Here is a 26,579-nt window from a genome sequence, read left to right as displayed (position 1 = left end):
GCTCTGATGCTTCTTTCCTTTCTGGGACAATGTAGACAGAGCTAAAAGGAGTGGCATGGCCTATATGCTGCCCCTTCCACTTCTGCTGCTGCAAAGCTGTGATCGAGGCTTGCAATGAGCTAGGAATAATCCTCACTCACATGAATCTCTGGCTCTTCCATCACTGACTTCATCACACATTATTTTATACCCTGCATTTGTGTAGGTGAAAAATCATATTAAATTTTGAAAATACCTTTTTTAAAGTAAAGCATAAGATTTTCATAATCTTGGTGGGGGGAAAGAAAACAGGAAGAAAATTTCCTATTTTCTATTAGGACAAGTTAACTGCCTATTAGAATAAAAATATTTATTCAGAAGGATATAAAATCAAAGTCTCTATACTATATCATTTATAACATCCAACATCCAATAGCACAACAGGAAAATGTGACCACATAAAGGAAAACAGGCAACCAACAGAAATTAAACCTCAGATGACTGAGAAGTTGCACATGAAATGCTGACTGAATAATACAATGTAGCAAAAAGTTTAATAATCTTTAATCAATGGGAATATCCAGAAGATGACTGTGGTATCTGCCACGACTACAAACTGTGCTAGAACACTGGTCTCATCATCTTTGACTCTTTCAGCACATAATATTGTGTGCTTGTAATTTTTTAATTTAATTTGAAATGTTTTTACTGTGCTTGTCTTTTATCATAGGCATGACCCTAATGGATTAGTTTGAAAATCTATTTAATGACATCTGGAACTAAAATTAGTATAAATCAAAAAACCAGCAGAATTTAAAATAAAATAATAATAATAATTAGCAGAATTTGCAGAGGAACTAGGATTCAATCCCTGTCATTTGGGCTCCAGTGAATTCCCTCACTAATGGGTGTACTACTGCCTCTACATTTACTTTTACTATTTTTCTTACATATATAAATGGCACATATTGTTATGGGTGAAACCTAGAGTTGACAGGAAACAATTTTTCAAAATGGTTTTTTTTCACTGTAGTACAAAGGGAGTATTTTAGTAACATGTCATGATCCTTTAATACTTGTAGTTTCTGATCAAGTAATTTCCTTTCTACAATTTATACCATAATAATAAAATAATGGTAGACATTATTTTAAGACATTTACACAGTTTTTAATCACACTTAATGACACTATAATTTGGGACAGTGACAAAAGTTAAATAATAACATATTGCTTAAATTATGATATATTAATATGAGGAGAGTGGACAAGTAAAGAGACATTAGTGTGGTCTGCAGAATTGTAAAATGAACCCTCCCCAAGATTTCCTGTCATAATCCCCAGGACTGTGAATGCAATATCATGCCCATGATTGTGTTTGGTTATATGGCAAAATAAATGTTGCACCTATTTTTAAGTTTACATATCAGTTTATCCTGAGTTAATTAACTGGAAGATAATGTACATGGGCCTGATCTAATCAACAAATTCTATAAGCAGAGATTTCTCAGTTGGTCACCAAGGAGAAATTAGATGCAAAGCACGAGAAAGGTCTGTTGTGCCATGCTAGCCTTGAAGATGAAGTTCAGAACTGAAAAATGCCCTCTAGTAGCTGAGAGTGAGCCCTGACCAATAGTCAGCAGGAAAACAAATCCTCCGACTCAGTCAGTCCGTCAGTCAGTTCAGTCGCTCGGTCGTGTCCGACTCTTTGTGACCCCATGAATCGCAGCACACCAGGCCTCCCTGTCCATCACCAACTCCCGGAGTTCACCCAGACTCACGTTCATTGAGTCAGTGATGCCATCCAACCATCTCATCCTCTGTCATCCCCTCTTCCTCCTGCCCCCAATGCCTCCCAGCATCAGAGTCTTTTCCAATGAGTCAACTCTTCGCATGAGGTGGCCAAAGCACTGGAGTTTCAGCTTTAGCATCATTCCTTCCAAAGAAATCCCAGGGCTGATCTCCTTCAGAATGGACTGGTTGGATCTCCTTGCAGTCCAAGACACTCTCAAAAGTCTTCTCCAACATCACAGTTCAAAAGCATCAATTCTTCGGCGCTCAGCTTTCTTCACAGTTCAACTTTCACATCCATACATGAAAAACCATAGCCTTGACTAGACGGACCTTTGTTGGCAAAGTAATGTCTCTGCTTTTGAATATGCTATCTAGGTTGGTCATAACTTTTCTTCCAAGGAGTAAGCGTCTTTTAATTTCATGGCTGCAGTCACCATCTGCAGTGATTTTAGAGCCCAAAAAAATAAGGTCTGACACTGTTTCCACTGTTTCCCCATATATTTCCCATGAAGTGATGGGACCAGATGCCATGATCTTAGTTTTCTGAAGGTTGAGCTTTAAGCCAACTTTTTCACTCTCCAGTTTCACTTTCATCAAGAGGCTTTTTAGTTCCTCTTCACTTTCTGCCATAAGAGTGGTATCATCTGCATATCTGAGATTATTGATCTTTCTCCCGGCAATCTTGATTCCAGCTTGTGCTTCTTCCAGCCCAGCATTTCTCATGATGTACTCTGCATAGAAGTTAAATAAGCAGGGTGACAATATACAGCCTTGACATACTTCTTTTCCTATTTGGAACCAGTCTGTTGTTCCATGTCCAGTTCTAACTGTTGCTTCCTGACCTGCATATAGGTTTCTCAAGAGGCAGGTCAGGTGCTCTGGTATTCCTCTTTCAGAATTTTCCACAGTTTATTGTGATCCACACAGTCAAAGGCTCCAACTACAAGGAAGCAAATTCTCCATAAAAACTGAAATGATCTTGTAAGTGGATATCCCATGATGCCCAGGTCAGAGCCCAGCTTGACACTTGGATTTGTCTCGTGAAAATCTCAACAGACAATTAAGTCAAATCTGCCCAGACTTTAAAATTGTGAGTTAATAACGGGTATTATTTTAAGCTGCTAAAAGATTAAAAAATTAAAAAATAATAGTAAGTAGTAGAACGGTGTTTGATAAATGGCACAAAATAATAATTTATGATTTAAATTAAACTTCATGAAGACTCCTTCCTAAAGAAATGTTATGCTAAGTTACACACATATATAACTATAATTTTATCTTCACTTGTTCAAAAACTTTCAAATTCTGTCAAATATTTCTTGAAACAAAACCTACCTCCACTGATGACTGAAAGGTTCTGATCACTTGAATTTTCTGTTAACATCCATGCTGGGAGGATTCTTTTCCTCTCGGAAGGATTTGGCTGTTGCTTACTCAAGTCTCTACTTTCACCTATGAAAGACTAAAAGGCATCTACGTATTAAGTGCTAAAAATAATCCTGCATCCTTAATGAAACTTCACAATGATTTACTTTGAAGAAAGCTACCATTAAAAAACCCATCTGCAGCTGTGGACTGAATTAGTTAAATTTCTCAAAGGAAGAAATTCAACATTTCTATTAGCTGAAGTGTTGGTCTAGTGTGACCTTCTCTAGAGCTTTACTTAAAAACAGGAAAAGCAGATCAATGCTAGCAATTTTGTCAAGATATGTCTAATATCAGTTGTCTTTTCTCTCCTCAATACAACTTAAGTAACGTGTTATAAATGGGTGAGATCTTAAATTTCTTACCATGTTATTTGCAGCGGCCTGGGGCTTTGCTGTTTCTGTACTTCTTTCCCGCCGTGGGGCACTGGGTGTTTTATCAGGCAAATCAGCTGAGGAAGATTTTGGTATTTCATTCAATATATCATCTTCATCAAGCATTTGACTATTTCTATAAAATACAATTGAAATTCATTTATTAACCATTTAAACTGAAGACACTTCTATTACCTACCATGACACTATGTGAGTCTCCCAAGTATATCTAACTAATGAGTCATGCTACTTTTATCAGACTTAGGAAGACAAAAGCAGATTATGGTATACCCAAATAAAATACATAGACTAGAATATGTTCTTCATGTTCTGCCCACTGCATCACCATCACATTAATCTTCCCAAAGGATGGGCCTAGAAACCACAGCTATTTATAAAATGGGCAGTAGCCAACTCTATGAAGGATGAAGAGCTACTTACTTATTTAGTAAATAGGCAAATAAGTCCAGGTTGTCTACAAAAGTTAAGATCACCTCTAAGTTTCCAAAGAGAAAATGCAAACTGTAAGAACATCAGCTAAACTACTTAGGCTCTTGAAGAAAAAACAAAACCCTGAGGTCAAGTTCACACACAGCTGCGACTGGGTCCTGGCCATTACAGCCACTTGTGAAATCTCCCAACTTGTAGTCCAACAAAGGAGCATCCAAGGTCATATGTGGAACATACCAGAAGAACTAACTGCCTCCTACTTGCTGCAAAGTGTGGTGAGATTATCCAAAGTTCTAAATCATTATTCTTTATGTATGCATAGACAGGAATCAATAAACTTACTTTTGACAATGTGAAAATGCAGATGGAAATACTACTCAGAAATAAAAAGGAAAAAAGTACTGATTATACAACATCCTAGGAATTTCAAAGGCAGTTTGCTAAGTGAAAGAAGCCAGACACAGAAGTATGTATCACATGAATCCATTATGTGGCATTCTGAAGGCGTAAAGCTGAAAGGACAGAAATCAGATCGGTAGTCTCCAGAAGCTGGGATGGGGGGAGAGGAATGACCACAAACAGGCAAGAGGGAATTTTGGGGGGAAATTAAAATGTTCTATATCTCATTGTGGTGGTTCTTACGTGACTATATAAATTCGTCAAACTACATCGAACTGTACATTTAAAGGGGGTAAATTTTACTACGTGTAAAATGTTTCTCAGTAAAAGGGAAATTTTAAAAATTAAAGATATAAGATTTTTAAAATTTGTCTAGCTGAGAAGAGAATAATTAGTGGCTTATCTTGTTTTGTGTTATCTCCTAGTAATAACCTCCCTCAAAGGCAGACTTGAATTCATGGCAGGAATCAGCCAAAATAAAAACTTAGACCAAGTTTATGTGTAACACCACAGTTTTTGTTCATTCAATAAATATTTTAAAAATACCTAGGGTATGTTAGATACTACACCAGGTATAGGGGATTTGGAGTTGAAAACGTATGATTGTTCTACCCATAAAACTGCACTCCCACAAAATATTCAAATCCATTTTACTTACAACACACAGGTGTGCTTCCAAATTCTAATTTTTTCCTTCAAATTTTCTTAACATTTTATTTGAAAAATATTAAGAAACACTCTAGAGAAATGTTATGGCTTTTCACAACTTACACTGTTAGAAATTGAGCAACATCATCCATTCCATTTCTAGTTTTTCTGTTCTGGCATAAATCCACTAATATACATCCTATGGCCATAGGGAAATTTTTTAGTATTTACCAAGAATAAATATGACAAAAAAAAAAACCCTAACCCCCTCCCCAAAATTCTATTTAACATTTAGTTCCAAATAGGTCAAAATACAAATGATTTTAGTACACTTTTATTTAAATATAAATATTGCCACTGTAATACGAACATCTTCCTATTTTTAGCCTCAAATATTAATACTTCCTCGAGCAATCAACTATCACAGATTTATAATACAGTGAACTAGAATTTGTTAAAAATTAAAAACTTGGAATTTAAATACAAAACAAAGATAAATGAATTCTCCTTTTCTTTGGCAATAGCTATCAAGACATAATTTACATAATCATGAAATTCATGCTTCTAAAGTATAAAATTTAGTAGTTTTCAGTATATTCACAAAGTTGTACAATCATCACCAATATCTAATTTTGGAATGTATTCATTGTCTGAAAAAGAAATTCCATATGCATTAGCAGTCATTTATTCTCTTCTCCAGCCCTGGCAACTGCCATCTACTTTCCATCTCTAGGCATGTACATTTTCTGACACTTCATATAGATAGAATCATACAACTTTTTGTGTACACAGTTGTTTTCAGTTCTGACACTTCATATAGACAGAATCATACAGCTTTTTGTGTATACAGTTGTTTTCAGTTCTTTTGTGTATATTCCTAGGAGTAGAATTACTGGGTCACAAGTAACTCTACATTTAAAATTCTGAGGAACTGCCAGAATGAGTTCCACAGAGGCAGTAGACTTACAACCCCACTACCAAAATATATGAGTTTCAATCTCTCCACAACCTCACCAGCACTTCTTACTATCTGTCTTACTTATCTTATCCTTAACTTACTATCTTATCCTAATGAATGTGAAATGGGAGCTCATTGTGGCTTTCATTTACATATCATGTTGAGCATCTTTTTTCATGTGCTTATTGGCCAGTTGGGTACCTCCTTTGAAGAAATGTCTACTCAAGTCCAGTATGGATTTTGGAAATTGGGTTCTCTTATTACTGAATTGTAAAAGTTCTTTATATATTCTGGATAGAAGTCCCTTACCAGATACATGACTTGCAAATATTCTCTCTCATTCTGAGGGTAATCTTTTTACATTCTTGATGACATCCTTAGAAGTGCAGAAGTTTTTAATTGTGATGAAGTCCAATTTATCTACTTTCTTGCTTGCTTGTGCTTTTGGTGTTATATCTAAGAAATCACTGCCAGATCCAAGTGTTTTTTCCTAAGGATTTCATAGTTTTAGCTCTTTTAGTTAGGTCTCTGATCTATTTTTATATGGTGTGAGGTAGGAGTATTTTGCATTTGTCTCAGCACCATTTGTTATTCTTTTCTCCATTTAATTGTTTAGGCACTCTCATTGAAAATTAATTGGCCATAGTGTAAAGATTTATTTCTGGACTGTCAATTCTATTCCATTGATCCATATGTCTTTCCTACACAAGTATCACACTGTCTCGATTACTGTAGCTTTGAAGCAGGTTTTGAAATTGAGAAGTGCGAATCTTCCAACTCTTTTCTTCTTTTTAAAGACTGCTTGGAAGTCCAGTACTTGCGTGCTGCAACTACTGGAGCCTATTCATCTAGAGCCCGTGGTCCGCAACAAGAGAAGCCACCGCAGCATGAAGACCATGCACTACAACAAATAGCAGCCTGCACTCACCGGAACGAGAGAAAGCCCACACAGCAACAAAGACCCAGTGCAGCCGAAAATAAATACATAAATAAAAATAAAGACTATTTTGGCAATTAAGTTATTTTTAAAAATATAGTCTGTTATATTTAAATATAAGTTATATATTTTGTGTTTAATACAAAATATATTAAGGTGAATGAGCTAGACCTATAAGTTTAAAATAATTATAAATAAATTATAAACATGCATGTTTTCATACTACAATGGCATTTTCATCAACATTTCATTATTTTGTCCAAAATTAAATAGTTATTAAAAGTACCTATTTAAATGGAAACTATTAAGCACTTTAAAAATTTGAAAGAAAAAATAATTTGGTATAAATGATTTACTTTCCTTTCTTCAACAGTGTTTTAAAGAAAACAATCACTCCGGAGAGCTAATGTTGTACTTGCTTATCAGCAATGAGATTCAGATGAGGAAAGTATTATAGAGTATTTCATTCATCTATTCAAGACACCAAGGAGGAGAAGGTGGCAATAAAAGATGAGATGGTTGGATGTCATCATCAACTCAATGGACGTGAGTTTAAGCAAACTCTGGGAGACAGGGAAGGACAGAGAGGCCTGGAATGCTGCAGTCCATGGGGTCACAAAGAATCGGACACACCTGAGCAACTGAACAATAACAGCAACAAAATGGCTGCTAAGCACCCACTGCTGGGAAGGCAACAGGAATGCAAAATTAATGCTGGTCCTTCTATATGAAATACATCATAATTTAATTAACTAAAATATAAAACTTTTTTTTACATTCTCTTACTTTGACTTCTGAAAAAAGTACAGCTTTTGGTACAATAATTTCATAGAAACATATACAGAGTGAAAAATGAACACACTAGAGCTAATGTGTATATACCCCTACGCTCTAAGTCAATTATGAATGGGCTTTATTATACAGACTCTAAATACTACATGAAAAGCATGCTGACATGAGTAAAATGAGAACTTGAAGAAACGACAAGCTTTTGCACTGTTATTTTGTTCTTCAAACCTCTTTCTTAAATTCATAGCTGGTTGGAAGAAAAAATTTATAATGAAATCAGGGTCCTCATAACTTACACAAAGCACACAGGTTTTTTATTCTTATTCAAATTTTAAAATATTTCAACATGTATTATAAAAGTATAGAGAGATTAACTGGAGTGAGGTATCCCAGAGGTCCACATCTCCACACCCAACTGCCTGCAAACTCTACTGCTGGAAACCTCAAGCCAAAGAACTAGGAAGACAGGAACACAATACCGTCCATCAAAAACAAAAAGAAATAAAAGGCAAAAAAAAAAATATATATATATATATGTTACAGATGAAGGCGCAAGGTAAAAATCTACAAAACGTAACACATAGAGAGGAAATAGGGAACCTATCAGAAAGAATTTAGAGTGATGACAATAACATCATCTGCAAATAAAGACAGTTCTGCTTCTTTCTTTTCAATAGGATGCCCTTTGTTTCTTTCTCTTGATTTACTGGATTGGCTAGGACCTTCAGTAAATAGATATTTCTGTTTTGCCCCCAACAGTAGGCAGAGAACTTTCCAATACCTCACTATTAAGTATATTTTTATAGGATGGAAATTTCCTTCTTTTCCTAGTTTTCTCTAAGGTTTTTAAAAATTAATCATGAACATGTATTAAATTTTGGTCACAGCTGCTTTTATCCATCTACTGAAATGACAGTTCTTTAATCTGTTATAGTAAATTTCATTGATTGATTTTTATATGATAAACTCACCTTGCAGTTCTTAAAATTTCACTTGGTCATAGAATATTAAAATCCTTTTTACACATTGCTGGTTTTGACTTGTAAATAACTTATAAGTATATAACTTATAATAACTTTGGGTCTATATTTACTTCTTTTGTAATGTTCTTATCTGATTTTGCTATTAAGATTATAAAAGCTTCATAAAATGAGTGGTGAAGTGTACTCTCTTCTATTTTGGAGGAAAAAGTATAATAGCGGTATCACTTATTCTTTGTAAGTTAAAAGAATTCACTGGTGAAGTTCCTTGTGGGAAATTCTTAAATTAGGAACTCAATTTCTTTGATGAATATAGGATTCATCAGATTTTCTATTTCTTCCTGTGTCAGTTTTTGTAAATTGTGTTTCTCTAGAAATGTTATGTATTCATTTAGGCCATCAATTTTACTCCCATAGAATTTTAAATAATAATTTCTTCATCTTCTTTCAAGGTCTGCAGGATCAGTAGTGATAGCCCCTGTTCCATTTCTGGTTTTGACAATTTGTTTTCAATTTGTTTTCAGCTTTTTTTTCCCTTAGTAAGCCTTACTAAGGTCTTATCAATTTTATTAGTCTTTTCAAGGAACTAACTTTAGGCTTTGTTGATTTTCTTTGTTATTTGTCTATGTTCTATTTCACTGATTTCTAGTCTTATTTTTCTTATTATTTCTTTTTTGGGATTAATTTACTCCTGATTGTCTATCTTCTAAAAGTAGAAGCATATAGCATTCACTTTATAGCTTTCTTCTCTCCTAATAAAAGCATTTAATATAAATTTTCCTCAAATGCCTACTGTCATAAATGTTTCTGTTATGCTTTCAGTATTATTTTGTTCAAAATGTTTTCTAATTTCCCTTGAGATTTCTTTTGAACCCATGGGCTACTTAGTACATGCTACTTAATTTCAAAACACTTAAACATCTTCCTAGATATTGTATTTTATTGATTTTTAATTTAATACCAGTGCAATCAAAGAACATACTCTATATAATTCTGTCCATCTATTTCTATAGGTCCAGTTTAAGTATTCTATAATTTAAAAGCTAAACAAAGGCAAATAATCTGCTAATGACTGCCTCAATAAAACTCACTGCATTAATTATAACTTTACATCAGCTATTTATTGTAATACCTCATTTCACCAGTTTCCCTACTTTATATTTTCTATTATTCTTATAAGAAAGAGGAATTACACAAATATAATCTAAACCAGAGGTTAATACCTTAAGAAAATTTTAAAAGTTAAAAAAAGAAAAGATTAAGAAAATATAGTCAGTTTCATATTAATTATCCTGATTATTATTTGATGGAAAAAGCATTCTAAATACAATGTTTGTAAAAGATGCAACATATAGAAGCAACCACTACTGAGGCATAAGTTTCCAAAACCATATGTTTTCTAGAAGCACACTCACACACACACACCCCTACATCACCACTATATTTAAATTCTAGAGTGGTTTCAACTGAAGCTTTTGTGCATGACTGAGGAATTAGATTACAAATATCATCACTTTAATCACACTTCATCAGGCAATCTTACCTTAAAGTACACTCCATTTCCATTTCAGAATGTGTAGACAAGACACAGAAAATGTATTTGTCAACTAATAAAGAAAAGTGATCTCCAGGATTCAACCAGCACCATATATTTGTCTTCAATGGTAAGAGCTGGCTCTTCTCAGAAGACTGATAATAACATGGATTTCTGTGTAGCTAACAAATTTAAAAAACAGAATACAGTGATGTTATAACTCAAAATCAAGATAAAAATACAACTAAATATGAACTGATTCAAAATGTTAGTGTCAAAACAATTTTAAGTATAAATCTACACTTAAAAGTCTAATAAATTTGGCACTTCAAGACACCATATAATTATAATCTAACCATACAAAAAAACAGTTGTATTATACTTCTGATTTCTCTAGGAATCAAAGAAAAAAGCAAAGTTATTAATTAACTGGTTAAAAGAGGCTGTGCTTGAGAGATGACTAGACACTGGAAAGAGAAACATGATAAATAATTATCAGTACGGAATCAGTATGGAAACTGAGTCCCCCAATTTTTATCCAAAATTCACTAATCCCTTGAAAATTCAATTCTGTTCATTTTCCCCTAATAATTACTATAATTAAAAAATGAGAATCTATGGGAAGGAAAATTCTGACCAAATTTCTCAAGCAAACAACATACCTTTTTATAAAAAAAAAAAAATCCTCACAGAAGAATCTTATTTTGTTTCAATGAAACTCCCCTCTGAAGATCATCATTCATATTCAAATTGCAAGAAGTAAATATATATCACTGTCAAAACTATTACAATAGCCATTATTTTGAATTATGTTTCCACTAATTACCTCGTGTTAGCAAAGACAACATGAGCTGCCTTCATGACTAAGACCTATTGAAAGGCACCTTAAAAGTTCTAACTAGAATCAAACTGAAAGTAGCCACTTTCAGATAGCCTTCTTGTCATCCATACCATTGGGTCTTTTAAATAAATAAGCTTTAGCATATAACAAAGAAATCCACATTAATGCAGATTTTCAGGTTTATTTTTTAAAGAATTTTATATAAAGCAACTCCCCCCTACCACCCATCTGTCTACTTTATCAATTTAAATGACATTTTTTTCTGGAGACATCAATCATCTCTCCAGCATGGCAACATAAATATCACCTTGAGACTGACATATGCTGAACGCTCTCAATTTTTCTATTTATAATTCATTAATGTATCTTGAGACAGAAGTATATTTTCATTAATACATCAAAACCTTTTCTGACCCCAACCATTTAAATTATCTGTAGGTGTTAAGATATGTCTTATTCACCTTGAGTTTGAACAGACTTGAACTGAGTATAAATTCAAAAGGTAAAACCTTCTGTTACTACTGTAAAAAAAATTAATTACAGAAAAATTAAGGAAGCTTGTAATAGGCTTCTTTTTAAATGTATTTTGAAATTTTAAAAATGCATTAGTATTTTTTTTCTTTTTACCCTTCAAAAATCTTCTTTCCATTGGGAAATTCAGTTTAAAATTTTTGTTAAATACAGTTACTTTCTTTTTTAAAAAATCTTAATCATTTATGGAATACAAACTAAGTAAAATATAAGTAAGTTTAGAATATTATTATAAACATGAAGCAAATACTGTTATTAACTTTGGTATATTACTTTGCATTATATTTTTCATTTGTTATTTTTTAAAAATGTCTATTTCTACGGAAAAAGAATAGGGTATTTAAAGGGTAAATATAAGATATTTTGATTTAGTTTCTATATTAAGCCACAGCAAAATATCCACAAACTTTTATTGAACATCTATAACCTTTTTTCATTCCATTCAAATGTCAAACCCCAGATCCTTTTCCTCTAAAGTATACCAGGTCCATTTCTCTTACCATTAGCAGTCATGGCCCTAGTTCAAACTCTGACCCACTGCGTGCATTTCTTACTTGTGCTAACATCACATCAAGTCTCCCAGTCTTCTATCACCTACTGCTTCCCAGGTTACTTTTTACATTTTTCTACATAAGGCCTCTGATGCTTCTCCAATATAAAAAAGCATAGAAATGAAGGTTCTTCATAAACCTACAATGGTTTCCAACCCCAACTCCCACATTCACCAAAATCTTCACCTTATACATACAATCTTTGGTCCAATCATTAAGACCTACTCAAAAATGCTCTATTGTTTACTACAGCCTCAGTAATGTCTTGTCCCAACCACCTTTCTGCTTGAACTATTGGAACCAGTTTCTATCAGTCAAAGATTACCTACAATCATCTGACAAATCATCACTAGACTCTAAGGTCCCTGGGCGAAGATAATTATCTACCACAGTTCTTACAGTCTATGATTAAAATGACTACAGGAGTCTCTAGTAGCAGGAAGAATCAATGGTATTTCAACTGTCAGTCATTACATGAATAATCTTAGGAATGGTTCCAAATAGTTTACTATAAGAAGTGAGGCTGGAAATCCAAAATACTTACTAAAAATGCTACCTGTTGAGTCACTTAAATAGATTCACCCTAAAATGTGTTAATTCCATTTTCTACAAGATACCATATTGTATGATCTTAAGAAATTATAATCTATACAATTAGGTAAACTAAATTTTAAACAGAATCCACTTTCATCCTCTAAAAAGCTCCTAGTAGCCAACAGCTCAGCACATGAGCTTACTAGCTTTCAAAATCCCACGAAAATTACAAGAAGCTCTATATAGTCAGCAAACACAAGACCGGGAGCTGACTGTGGCTCAGATCATGAACTCCTTATTGACAAATTCAGACTGAAATCGAAGAAAGTAGGGAAAACCACTAGACCATTCAGGTATGACCTAAATCAAATTCCTTATGATTATGCAGTGGAAGTGAGAAATAGATTTAAGGGACTAGATCTGATAGAGTGCCTGATGAACTATGGACGGCGGTTCGTGACAGAGACAGAGATCAAGATCATCCCCATGGAAAAGAAATGCAAAAAAGCAAAATGGCTGTCTGGGGAGGCCTTACAAATAACTGTGAAGAAAAGAGAAGTGAAAAACAAAGGAGAAAAGGAAAGATATAAGCATCTGAATGCAGAGTTCCAAAGAATAGCAAGGAGAGATAAGAAAGCTTTCCTCGGCGATCAGTGCAAAGAAATAGAGGAAAACAACAGAATGGGAGAGACCAGAGATCTCTTCAAGAAAATTAGAGATACCAAGGGAACATTTCATGCAAAGATGGGCTCAATAAAGGACACAAATGGTAGGGACCCAACAGAAGCAGGAAGATATTAAGAAGAGGTGGCAAGAATACACAGAAGAACTGTACAAAAAAGATCTTAATGACCCAGATAATCACGATGGTGTGATCACTCACTTAGAGCCAGACATCTTGGTATGTGAAGTCAAGTGGGCCTTAGAAAGAATCACTATGAACAAAGCTAGTGGAGGTGATGGAATTCCAGTTGAGCTATTTCAAATCCTGAAAGATGATGCTGTGAAAGTGCTGCACTCAATATGCCAGCAAATTTGGAAAACTCCGCAGTGGCCACAGGACTGGAAAAGGTCAGTTTTTATTCCAATCCCAAAGAAAAGCAATGCCAAAGAATGCTCAAACTACCACACAATTGCACTCATCTCACACGCTAGTAAAGTAATGCTCAAAATTCTCCAAGCCAGGCTTCAGCAATATGTGAACCGTGAACTTCCTGATGTTCAAGCTGGTTTCAGAAAAGGCAAAGGAACCAGAAATCAAATTGCCAACATCCATTGGATCATCAAAAACGCAAGAGAGTTCCAGAAAAACATCTACTGCTGCTTTATTGACTATGCCAAAGCCTTTGACTGTGTGGATCACAATAAACTGTGGAAAATTCTGAAAGAGATAGGAATACCAGACCACTTGACCTGCCTCTTGAGAAACCTATATGCAGGTCAGGAAGCAACAGTTAGAACTGGACATGGAACAACAGACTGGTTCCAAATAGGAAAAGGAGTACATCAAGGCTGTATATTGTCACCCTGCTTATTTAACTTCTATGCAGAGTACATTATGAGAAATGCTGGGCTGGAAGAAGCACAAGCTGGAATCAAGATTGCCGGGAGAAATATCAATAATCTCAGATATGCAGATGACACCACCATTATGGCAGAAAGTGAAGAGGAACTAAAAAGCCTCTTGATGAAAGTGAGAGAGGAGAGTGAAAAAGTTGGCTTAAAGCTCAACATTCAGAAAACGAAGATCATGGCATTTGGTCCCATCACTTCATGGGAAATAGATGGGGAAACAGTGGAAACAGTGTCAGACTTTATTTTTTTGGGCTCCAGAATCACTGCATATGGTGATTGCAGCCATGAAATTAGAAGATGCTTACTCCTTGGAAGGAAAGTTATGACCAACCTAGATAGCATATTCAAAAGCAGAGACATTACTTTGCCAACAAAAGTCCATCTAGTCAAGGCTATGGTTTTTCCAGTGGTCGTGTATGGATGTGAAAGTTGGACTGTGAAGAAAGCTGAGTGCTAAAAAACTGATGCTTTTGAACTGTGGTGTTGGAGAAGACTCTTGAGAGTCCCTTGCACTGCAAGGAGATCCAACCAGGCCATTCTAAAGGAGATCAGTCCTGGGATTTCTTTGGAAGGAATGATGCTAAAGCTGAAACTCCAATACTTTGGCCACCTCATGTGAAGAGTTGACTCATTGGAAAAGACTCTGATGCTGGGAGGGATTGGGGGCAGGAAGAGAAGGGGACGACAAGGATGAGATGGCTGGATGGCATCACCGACTCGATGGACGTGAGTCTGAGTGAACTCCAGGAGTTGGTGATGGACAGGGAGGCCTGGCATGCTGCAGTTCATGGGGTCGCAAAGAGTCGGACACGACTGAGTGACTGAACTGAACTGAACATTAGCTGTAACTTCATATGACTTCATCTGATCAAATACCACAATATACTTTTAAATTAACCACAGAATCATAGAATTTGGGTAGAGGAATCAGAAAGTATTTAGCTAAATTGAGAAAGAAAATGATTACATTTTACAAGCTAAACCATCCAAACAGTACATTTAATCCAGGCCTGTGGTTAGTGTGGGGGGTAAGGGGTAGGGGAGTAGAGGGGTAGGTAGGGTGGGGAGCAGACCTACTACAGAATTGGGAGTATTAAAGTAAAAGCTACCAGGAAAATAAGCACTGCTACATATAAGCTCAATTCTAAAAAAAAAAAAAAAAAAAACTCTGAAAGCTGCAAGGAATATAATTTATCTAGTTCCAGCAACTGAATTTCATGAGGATCTAGCCTTAAGTCCTTCCCAGGTGTATCTGCAAGGGAAAACATTTCTATTTCCTGTCTGTGTTGAAAAAGATAAAAAAGCAGTAAAATAAAATTTGGAGGAAAGGATAGAATTAGAAATTAAAAATAGAGGATATATAAATTTGGTGTATGTGTGTCAGTCGCTCAGTCGTGTCTGACTCTTTGCAACCCCATGACTGTAGCCCACCAGGCTCCTCTGTCCATGGAATTCTCCAGGCCAAGAATACTGGAGTGGGTTGCCATTTCCTTCTCCAAGGCATCTTCCTGACCCAGGGATTGAACCCAGGTCTCCTGCATTGCAGGGAGATGCTTTACTGTCTGAGCTACTAGCTGCTGCTGCTGCTAAGTGACTTCAGTCGAATTTGACTCTGTGCAACCCTACAGATGGCAGTCCACCAGGCTCCTCCATCCCTGGGACTCTCCAGACAAGAATACTAGAGTGGGTTGCCATTTCCTTCTCCAATGCATGAAAGTGAAAAGTGAATGTGAAGTCGCACAGTCATGTCCGGCTCTTAGCGACCTCATGGACTGTAGCCTACCAGGCTCCTCCGTCCATGGGATTTTCCAGGCAAGTGTACTGGAGTGGATTGCCATTCCCTTCTCCTTTGTGCTACTAGGGAAAGCCCTTAGATTTGGTAGGTAATTATTTCACTGGGCTTCTCTTGTGACTCAGCTTGTAAAGAATCCACCTGCAATGAGGGAGACCTGGATTTGATCCCTGGGTTGGGAAGATATCCCTGGAGAAAGGAACAGCTACCCACTCCAGTATTCTGGCCTGGAGAATTCCATGGGGTTGCAAAGAATTGGACACAACTGAGCAACTTACACTTTATTTCACTGGGTCAGAGTCATTTTACAAACTATAATAATATAAAATTTTACAAACAAGATGGCATAAGAACAGAGATGCAGTGTCATTTATGCAATATTATATTCCTAAAAAGAGCTGTGAATGTTTGATATTTTCTAAGTTATAATTTAAACTTAACCTTTCATTATGTTATCAGCCACCCCTAATTTCTCTCTCAATGTGGCACTCTGGTATACGGTTAGAGCTTTTGAGTGCTTTTGCACGTTGCTGGGCTTAGAAATGTTCCCTGTTATTCCTCAGCCTTTTAAGTGAAGCCTCCCCTTTCTTGATATGTCATGGTCACCAGTGAGGAATGCTGGGTAGCGGTAAAGGGCAACAGTCAAAACAAGAATATACAGAGTTTCTGCCTGAACTCTGAGGTTTCCTTCTCATAGGTTAAGATAAGATGATGTTCTTATTCATGAGCATTTGAAAGATTCAGATGAATCTATAAACAATATTAAATAATGATACAGCCCTAAGTTTACAAAAGTAAGATGTTAAATACAAAAGCATAAAATTCTAAGAGAAGAAAAGGTTAAATATTTAAGAAAGGAAAGTGATTATATTTCTTTAAAAAGACGTAAAAAACCCAAAGTCAAACAAAAGTCAACTTGAGTATTTTTCCTCAGCTGAAAGCACTTAATACACAGGTGGTGAAATGCTAAGCATTTAGCAAATCCACCCACAAAGAAAGTGGGCCAAGCTGTGTGGTCCATCATCACCTTCTTCTTTCCCTAAAAGTATCCACGCCAGGAGATCCCCACTAAGCACAAGAGTGACATCGCAAGAGGTCTGATGTTTGATCCTATAATTTACATCTAAATAAATATTACTCATTCAGTCAGCTAAAATAAAAAAACTATGTCAAACTATGTACACTCCAACTAAAAAGCCATGTATACAAGAAATCCAAAAGATAGTTTTTTATAAGTAATAAAGTAGACAAAAATCTAGTGATATTAATAAAAATGGAGAATATATATGGAATATTTGGAATGAAAACAATGACATAAGTACTCATAAAATGAAACTTTTAAAAATTAATAGAACACTATAAATACTTTAATATCAATATATTTATAAATATGGCAGAAATTGACAACTATCTTAAATATACACTAAACTGACTTTTTAAAAAAAGCATGTATGTTATGTGCATGTGTGGCCTGTTTAAAAAGTGTTTAATAACAAAAAAGACTGAATTAGACTTATATTTTAAAAATATAATCAATAACTAAAAATCTTTCCAATTCTTCCCCAAACCTTAAAGATTCTTTTTAATATTCAAACTCTGAGACCAAAAAAAGATTGAAGGCTCTGATTCCTTCAATGAGGCTAGCAGAAAAGGGCAAGGAAAATACTGGCAAACCCAAACCCACAGTAAATAACAGATGCAAGCTACCTGTATGAGAGGTATACATGAGGTATGTGCCTTTTCACAGATCCATGTGACTATAAGTATGAACTTAAATGAATATGCTGTGTTCTTCAAAGTGATACAAAGGATGCATTATCCCTGAAAGAACAGAACTAAAATACAAATCAATTTCCTATAGCTTGCTCTTGGAGTTATCATTAAATATTAAAGAAAGATTAATGTGTCACAAAAAAAAGAGCTCTTCAATATTGTGTGATTGTTTTTTTAATTTAGAAAGTTGTTTGTTTTTTAAACTAAATGAGTCGTGGAAAAGCTACTGTAGTATCTTACAGCTATTTTACAAGTACACTCATAATTTCATGGGACGAAAACAATCACAACTCAGAAATTTCACTGTGCAATAGAAAAAATACAATCACTTAAAGCTATATATTTTGAGAACCAATATGAAATGGCAAAAAATAAATATCTTTTGCAATTTAAAGTTATAGAATTACTCCTTCAGTCATCCAAGAACCAAGAAGTAAGTTTTTATTAAAATGAAATAAAAGCACCGATAGCTATGAATTCACCCGGAGGATATAACTAACCACTGGTGATACAGTCATTTATAGAGAACATTGTCATTTTGCCTTCATAATGCATTTTCTCCCTGCTGATACCAGACTGTAGATTAAATGACACACAAAAAAGCTAACATCATCTCCTCATGAGTTAATATTATCTCCTCATGCACTATTTCCTAGAACTACTAAGTGTTACAGCCTTTTCTAAAGGGAAATATTAGAAGAGGAAAAAAGAGACAGATTCATCTAATCTAAAAGTCTAAATTAGCTCTTGCCCTAATTGCATTCATGTATCACTGGCAAAGCTACTGTTTTATTTAATTTGAAGGAAAGCAAAAAAATATTTAATTACTTAAACATAACATTACAATATTTAATTACATAAAGATAACTGTGAAATATATAACTTATGGAAGGGATCATAAAAAAATATTTGCTATATTTACTTACGCAGTGTTACAAAGATTTTAAACTAAAACTTCTCTCAACATTTTATTATATGCATATATAATCTGCTTTAGTAGATCAAATAATTTGTAATTGACTAGGAACAGAGAATAAGTGATATTTAGCATTATGATAAAGACTAGAAGTTATCTGTCCATCTCGCACTCATTACTACTGATCTTAAATTTCATTACCAAAGTCTGCATTAGAATTCCTCTAAATTTCTCTACATCACCCCTTGAAGGTACAGCAATAGTAAGAGGCCGATTAAATAAATCAATCTATTTCCAGGGGATAGTTATTTTATTGACACTATATTAATATAAATAAGAAATCAAGCATTACATAAAGCAAAGAAACTAGACATATATCACTAAATCCAAGAGTCAGTTTTCCTTCAACTAATATAATGTGAATTTAATAATTGTGGGAATAAAGCACAAACCCAATTAAATATTTTTCTAAAAGAGGAATCAAATTCTAGTACTAAAACTGCAGATTTCCTTAAAAAACTTTTCTTGTGTCTTCCAATGTTTGGTAGTCTGGCATTACAGAAATAACTGCTGTAGTATTCATAACTTTGTTCATGTTATAAATATTCCGTAATAATTTTTCAGAGAGGTAACTAATGTGAGATAGTATGTATAGACCCACCACCCAGTTTAAGAAGAATATTACCATTCCTTTGACGCTCCCTGTCTTTCCCTATTCACTCTCTTCTCAGTTCCCTCAGACATAGCTACCCTGACTATTGTACATTCTGGTTCCTATTCACCACCTATGTCTGACCACAGAATATATTGTTAATTTTGCAGGAGCCATACTATATATATATTCTTCCAATGCATGCTTTCATCATTCAATACTTTGTTCCAGAATTTAATCTATATTTTCTCAGCTTTCACAATATCTTCACTGTTGTACTGTATTTCATTAAATGAATATATCACAATATATTTATTGATTTTACTGTTGGTGGAAATTTCTGGTGTTTTGCTATCATACAATTTTGCTCTTCGGGCTCTTGTATATATCCTGTGTACGTGTGACATCTGGCTTGGAGGGAATACAAGCCTTTAACTTTTAGAAATAACACCAAGCTATTTTTCAAAGTGGCTGCACCATTTGAGCTCCCACCCACAGTTCATCACTACTGCACTTGTTCTACCTCCTCACCAACACTTGAAGTTGTCAGTCTTTGCATTTTGGCCAATCTCTTTTGTGTACAATGGTATCTCATTGTGGTTTCATTTATTTCCCCAGCTAATAAGAAGACTGTATGCCTGCTTTTCATGTTACTAACCATCAGATTTTCATTTCTGTAAGGTGAAACTCAAGTCATCAGCCCATTTTTCTACTGGATTATCTTTTTCTTATTGATTCAAAGCATTTGCTGTAAATTTTGGATATCACTCCTTTGTCAATTTTATGTGTTTTAAATATCTTCTCCCTGTGGCATTTTTCATTTTCATTATATTTTGATCAGCAAAAGTTCTTAATTTTCATGTAATTGGCTTTTTCTTCCAATCTTTCTTTTACAGTTTCTGCTTTTTATATCTTATTTAAAAATATTTCCCTACTCTAAGGTCATAAAGGTTTTTTCTTATATTTTCTAATAGTTTTATAATTTTGACTTTCACATTTAATCTAGCTGGAATTGATTTTTATGTATGGTTTGAGGTACAAGGTCTAATTTTGTATCTACCACAATTTGGTGCTCAAAAAACAACTGTTTACTTATATAAGCACAATCTAACTAAAGACCAAGTAAGGTGAAGAATGTTTTCTAAAAGGTGTCTTCTTTGATTAAGCATTGATTAAACTCCCATACAGATATTTGACCCACTTTATAACGGATCATGTTTAACTCAAAGAAGAAATTTTCCATTAATAAAATCACCTTTATGTATTTTACATTATCAATACTCTTTTAAATAGTCATAGAAGTTCAGAATATATCTGAATACTTTTCATCCAAGTATGGACAACTCCAACTAAACATCTTTTTTAAGCCAATTTGGAAAATATTCTAGGTCTAGAAATCCATTAAAACAAGCCTAAAACACTTAAGTGACTTTGGTTGCTGCCCCATCCCCCAAAAACTAACCATTACACCGTAGGTGCTTTCTTATAGAATCTTCTTTGTAATATCCACTTATGAACAAAATCGTAATGCATACATGAACTGGTAGTCACCTTTCATTAAAATTCTAACTACTTAAATGTAGCACTGCCCCATGGGAAAAAAAGGAGCTTAAATAGTTTAGATCTTTGTCTCCCAGTTATCTTCTGGCAATAAGGGAAACACACTCTAACATTAATTCCCTATTTTCATAACTTTAAGAATAAGTCGCTCCAATCAGGAGCTGGAAAAAGGTGAGAGAGGAAAAAGTTAAAATAAATCATTAATGACATATTTACCGGTTTGATTCGAAGCTTACCACCCACCACTTCAAGAATGGCATGTCTTCTGGACACTCTCTTATCTGTTATCTACAGGGGGAAAAAAAATTAACATTTCAAACACAGCCACCTTCCTTAAAACAACAACAACAACAACAACAAAAAACCCCACAGCAATGTTTCTGAAATTAGTAGACTAGATATGAAATCTATTACTCATTTGATGACTGTACATTGAAACGACTGTCCTTGCTGAATACGTATCGAAAACAACTCAGAGATTAAGGACCTCCCCAGAGTCACAGAAAAATAAATAGTGAAGCAGAGACTCAAGCTTGGAACTTAATAGATCCCAAAACCTTTCACGATCATTTCAAGACATATCTTTAGCAGGGATTATCAATAAAATTCATAAGATGAGAAAAAAACTCTATATAATATGTATCAGGAAACATTTCAAATACAGAAAATATACCATGTGTTACAATGAAAAAAGGTCTTAACAAGCAGCAGTCTGGTAAATGTAAAAGGTGTGCACTTTTACATTTGGTGTGTACTTCTGCACACCAAAGTTTAAAACTTGCTTGCACTTTAAGTGTTGAAATTGCCAAGCAAGCCTTCCCTACATGGCTATTAACTCAACAGTTAAGAAGATTATCTTCATGATTTGTAGTTTTATGTAATGAAAATGTTTCAATCATCAACTTTACTTAATAGCATAATTATTTGGCCTATCTCTTCATTACCTTAGTATTTATCACTTCATCTCTAACCTTATCCACATCAGGACCAAAATTATCAGTAAAAACAGACTGCAGCAAGGCCTAAATTCAATTAAATCCACTCAGTTCAGTTCAATCCCATTAGTTCTGCAAAAACTTGCAAAAATATGAAATTTCCAGGAATCACTACTCATTTTTTTAACCAAAGAGCAATTCCACACTTATGGCTGTTCAGTTCAGTTGCATCCAATTCTTTGAGACCTCATGGACGGCAGCATGTCAGGCTTCCCTGTCCATCACCAACTCCCCGAGAATATTCAAGGTCTTGGCCATTAAGTTGGTGATGCCATCCAACCATCTCATCTTGTCATCTCCTTCTCCTCCTGCCTTCAATCTTTCCCAGCATCAGGGTCTTCAAATGAGTCAGTTCTTCGCATCACATGGCCAAAGTACTGGAGTTTCAGCTTCAGCATCAGTCCTTGCAATGAATATTCAGGACTAATTTCCTTTAGAATGGACTGGTTAGATCTCCTTGCAGTCCAAGGGACTCTCAAGAGTCCTCTAACACAACAGTTCAAAAGCATCAATTCTTCAGCACTCAGCTTTATAGTCCAATACTCACATCCATACATGACTACTGGAAAAACCATAGCCTTATCTAGATGGACCTTTGTTGGCAAAGTAATGGCTCTGCTTTTTAATATGGTATCTAGGTTGGTCATAACTTTTCTTCCAAGGAGCAAGTGGCTGTGGTCACCATCTGCAGTGATTTTGGAGCCCCCAAAAATAAAGTCACTGTTTCCATTGTTTCCCCATCTATTTGCCATGAAGTGATGGGACCAGATGCCATTCAGATTTCCTGAATGTTGAGTTTTAAGCCAACTTTTTCACTCTCCTCTTTCACTTTCTAGAGGCTCTTTAGTTCTTCTTCACTTTTTGCCATAACGGTGGTGTCATCTGCATATCTGAGGTTATTGATATTTCTCCTGGCAATCTTGATTCCAGCTTGTGCTTCATTCAGCCCAGCATTTGTCATGATGTACTCTGCATGTAGGTTAAATAAGCAGGGTGACAATATACAGTCTTGGGGTATTCCTTTCCTAATCTGAAACCAGTCTGTTGTTCCATGTCCAGTTCTAACTGTTGCTTCCTGACCTGCATACAGATTTCTCATGAGGCAGGTCAGGTGGTTTGGTATTCCCATCTCTTTCAGAATTTTCCACAGTTTATTGTGATCCACACAGTCAAAGGCTTTGACACAGTCAATAAAGCAGCAGTAGACATTTTTCTGGAACTCTTTTGCTTTTTCGATGATCCAACAGATGTTGGCAATTTGATTTTTGGTTCCTCTGCCTTTTCTAAATCCAGCTTGAATATCTGGAAGTTCATGGTTCACATATTGTCGAAGCCTGGCTTGGAGAATTTTGAGCATTACTTTACTAGCGTGCGAGATGAGTGCGATTGTGCGGTCGTTTGAGCATTCTTTGGCATTGCCTTTCTTTGGGATTGGAATGAAAACTGACCTTTTCCAGTCCTGTGGCCACTGCGGAGTTTTCCAAATTTGCTGGCATATTGAGTGCAACACTTTCACAGCATCATCTTTTAGGATTTGAACTAGTTCTGCTGGAATTCCATCATCTCCACTAGCTTTGTTCATAGTGATGCTTCCTAAGGCCAACTTGACTTATGGCTGTGACTATACAAAAATAGTAACATCCAGCATCACAGTGAAATAAATTCCATATATGTGACTTTTCCACAAAGCTACAGTTAACGTTTAGGACATTTTCTAAAATAAAGTATCTTACAGGTGTGTGTTTGTTCACTCAGTTCTGTCTGACTCTTTGCAATCCCATGAACTGTATAGCCTACCAGGTTCCTCTGCCCATAGGATTATCCCAGCAAGAATACTGGAGTGGGTTGCCATTTCCTCCTCCAGGGGATCTTCTGGACCCAGGGATCAAACTGGCATCTCCTACAGCTGCTGCATTGGCAGGAGGGTTTTTTACCACTGAGCCACCTGGGAAGCCTATTTAAAATACACCCATTATTAGCTACAAAGGCTATTTCTGAAAATTAAATATAAACTGTTAGCCAATCAGAAAAGAGAGGATAGAAATTTGGAGGCTCTTATATTCTTCCCATAATGCGTCTTAGTGGGCCCAAAACAGCAGTCATCTGATAAGCCACTTCACCATTCACACAGATTTTATGATTTGCATAGAACTTTCACTTAAATGTTGAGCTACACCATAATGCTGTCATAAATGTTATTCACATTTTACATATTGGAAATTCAAAGTCCAGAGAATTTTAGTTGCTTGTGTAGGTCACTCTTCACACAGTAAGTATTCCAATTCCATAATTAACAAAAATAAATACGTGAGAAAAAGTCATGTATTATTACTCTATACCTACATGTAATCATTCAGAAATAGTTTCAAGAACTGCAAATTATTCTGAGGCGAGGAGTAAGAAGTTTCTATATATAACTTGGGGAGTAATATCTTATTGTTAACTTCAATTATACAAATTGATCTTCTAACCAACAGAGTAACAAACTGTCAAATATAAAACCATGATATATAATTATAGTTCATGTAATAGTCCAACTTGGGTTTCTTTCATTTTCAAGCCATGTTTTTGCAGAAAGCAATGATATAAAGGTTTAATGACCTCTAGTGGACACATGTTTCTTCAACAGTGTGATTTCACTGCAAGCTGTGTATTTCTATAGTACCCACAAAAGTGCTTTAAAGAGTCTCTGAAATTAACATCATTCAGGCATTCAGCTACAACTGTCCCTTTTATGCCACACCTCTAAATAATGAGTAAGTTACAAAACAATCAGTTCAGTCGCTCAGTCGTGTCCGACTCTTTGCGACACCATGGACTGCAGCATGCCAGGTCTCCCTGTCCCTCACCAACTCCCGGAGTTTACTCAAACTCATGTCCATTGAGCTGGTAATACAAAACAGTAATTTATGCTTTTTCAATAGAGAGCTTAAAGGTTTAACAAATGATATTTAAAGCTTATTTTAATTTCAGGATGGGGGTGGTAAGGGGCTTAAAGGAGTAAGGTCATAAACTGATCCTAAAGATCTGATGACCTGCTTTATGTAACAGCAATCACTGCTTTTTGTGCAGAGTAAATATCCACACATTTTTATTAACATACAAACTGTAATGGCAATTATTTATCAAGACCACAGCATTGTTCTATATTTATCACATATATTTTTTCCCATTACAAAACCTGTGGAAGATACTACCATCTTTATTTTACAGGTGAGAAATGGAACGGCAGAGAGGTTACAGAGCCAATAAGCAGAGGACAGGGGCCAGGATTTGTGATTTAAAGACACCTTCGCTCTTAGTGCTGTACTGCTTCCCTCATTATCGTTATGTAAAACATCATTTTTAGATGATTTAACATCAGCTTAACTGTCTAAACTAGAACATATTAAAAATCTAGAAATAAGACAAATGGCTATTTATTAAGCAAGTAGACATTCTGGGAAAACTCAAGCCCTAAATAAAGTTTCAAGATGCCTTCCGACTTTCATATGGTCCTGTTTATTCTAAGAGCACACCCAAGTCTAATGAGTCATGTGAATTTCCAGTTGTCTATTCACAGTAGACAGTAAAGTGCATAGAGTTTAGTAGGCAGTGCATTGACAATGGTGTTGGTCTGCAAGTGGAAAGAGGTTAAAGAAAATCCAAGAAATGTAAGGACTCAAAGTAGTACACTGGTTAGAGGCTACTGAGAGTAGGTTGAAAGACATAACATCCTTCAAAAGGTACTAAAGGCTTACTATGGAGAACACTGTGGAAGATCCTTTAAAAAATAAAAATAGAGCTACCCTCAGACTCTGCAATCCCACTCCTCGGAATATATCCAGAGAAAAACATGATCGGAAAGGATACATGCACCCCAGTGTTCACTGCAGCACTATTTACAATAGCCAGGACCTGGAAGCAACTTAAATGTCCATTAACAGGAGAATGGATAAAGAAAATGTGGTACATATATACAATGGAATATTAGTCAGCCATTAAAAAGAGTGGAAAATTGCCATTTGCAGCAACATGGATAGATAGTGTTATACTGAGTGAAGTAAGTCAGAGAAGGAGAAATATCGTATGACATCCCTTATATGTGGAATCTAAAAAGAAATGATACAACTGAACTCACAAAACAGAAAAAGACTCACAAACTTAGAGGATGAACTTACAGTTGCTAGAGGGAAGGATCGGGGAAGGAACAGTTAGGGAGTTTGGGATGGACATGTACACACTGCTATATTTCAAGTGGATATCAACAAGGACCTACTGTTTAGCATATGGAAGTCTGATCAATGGTATGTGGCAGCCTGAATGAGAGTTTGGGGGAAAATGTATACATGTATACCTATGGCCATCCCTCCCTGTTCAGTGAAATTATTACAACACTATTAGTCAGCTATACCTCAATACAAAATAAAAAGGTTTTCTTTAAAAAAAAAAAAAAAAGATACTTACAGCTTCTCTGTTGCTAACTCACTAATTTGCAACAGAGAAAGAGAAAGTAAATGTGGCAAAATGTTAACAACTAATCTAAGATTATGTAGCCTTAATCTAAGTTAAGGCTACATAGGTACTTTTGTACCAGCCTTTCAACTTTTCAACAG

At 35.2% G+C, this 26,579-nt stretch overlaps 1 protein-coding gene across 2 annotated transcripts in view; it reads right to left on the bottom strand.

The window, feature by feature from the left end:
• APLF (aprataxin and PNKP like factor) overlaps positions 1 to 26,579 on the bottom strand; it is a 93,241-nt gene that overhangs the window by 56,702 nt on the left and 9,960 nt on the right. The window contains exons 2-5 of one of the 2 annotated variants that reach the window (XM_027555668.1): positions 21,206 to 21,277; positions 10,274 to 10,446; positions 3,561 to 3,705; positions 3,106 to 3,232 (exon numbers count right to left, since the gene is read on the bottom strand). In XM_027555668.1, coding sequence (XP_027411469.1) covers positions 3,106 to 3,232; positions 3,561 to 3,705; positions 10,274 to 10,446; positions 21,206 to 21,277 — 517 coding nt within the window. The remainder of the gene's footprint in view (positions 1 to 3,105; positions 3,233 to 3,560; positions 3,706 to 10,273; positions 10,447 to 21,205; positions 21,278 to 26,579) is intronic. The other variant, XM_027555669.1, reaches the window with a different exon arrangement.

The sequence above is a fragment of the Bos indicus x Bos taurus genome, chromosome 11, assembly GCF_003369695.1.
Source record: "Bos indicus x Bos taurus breed Angus x Brahman F1 hybrid chromosome 11, Bos_hybrid_MaternalHap_v2.0, whole genome shotgun sequence".
In the NCBI taxonomy this organism is placed as follows: domain Eukaryota; kingdom Metazoa; phylum Chordata; class Mammalia; order Artiodactyla; family Bovidae; genus Bos; species Bos indicus x Bos taurus.
This window is presented reverse-complemented; position numbering and strand designations above follow the sequence as displayed.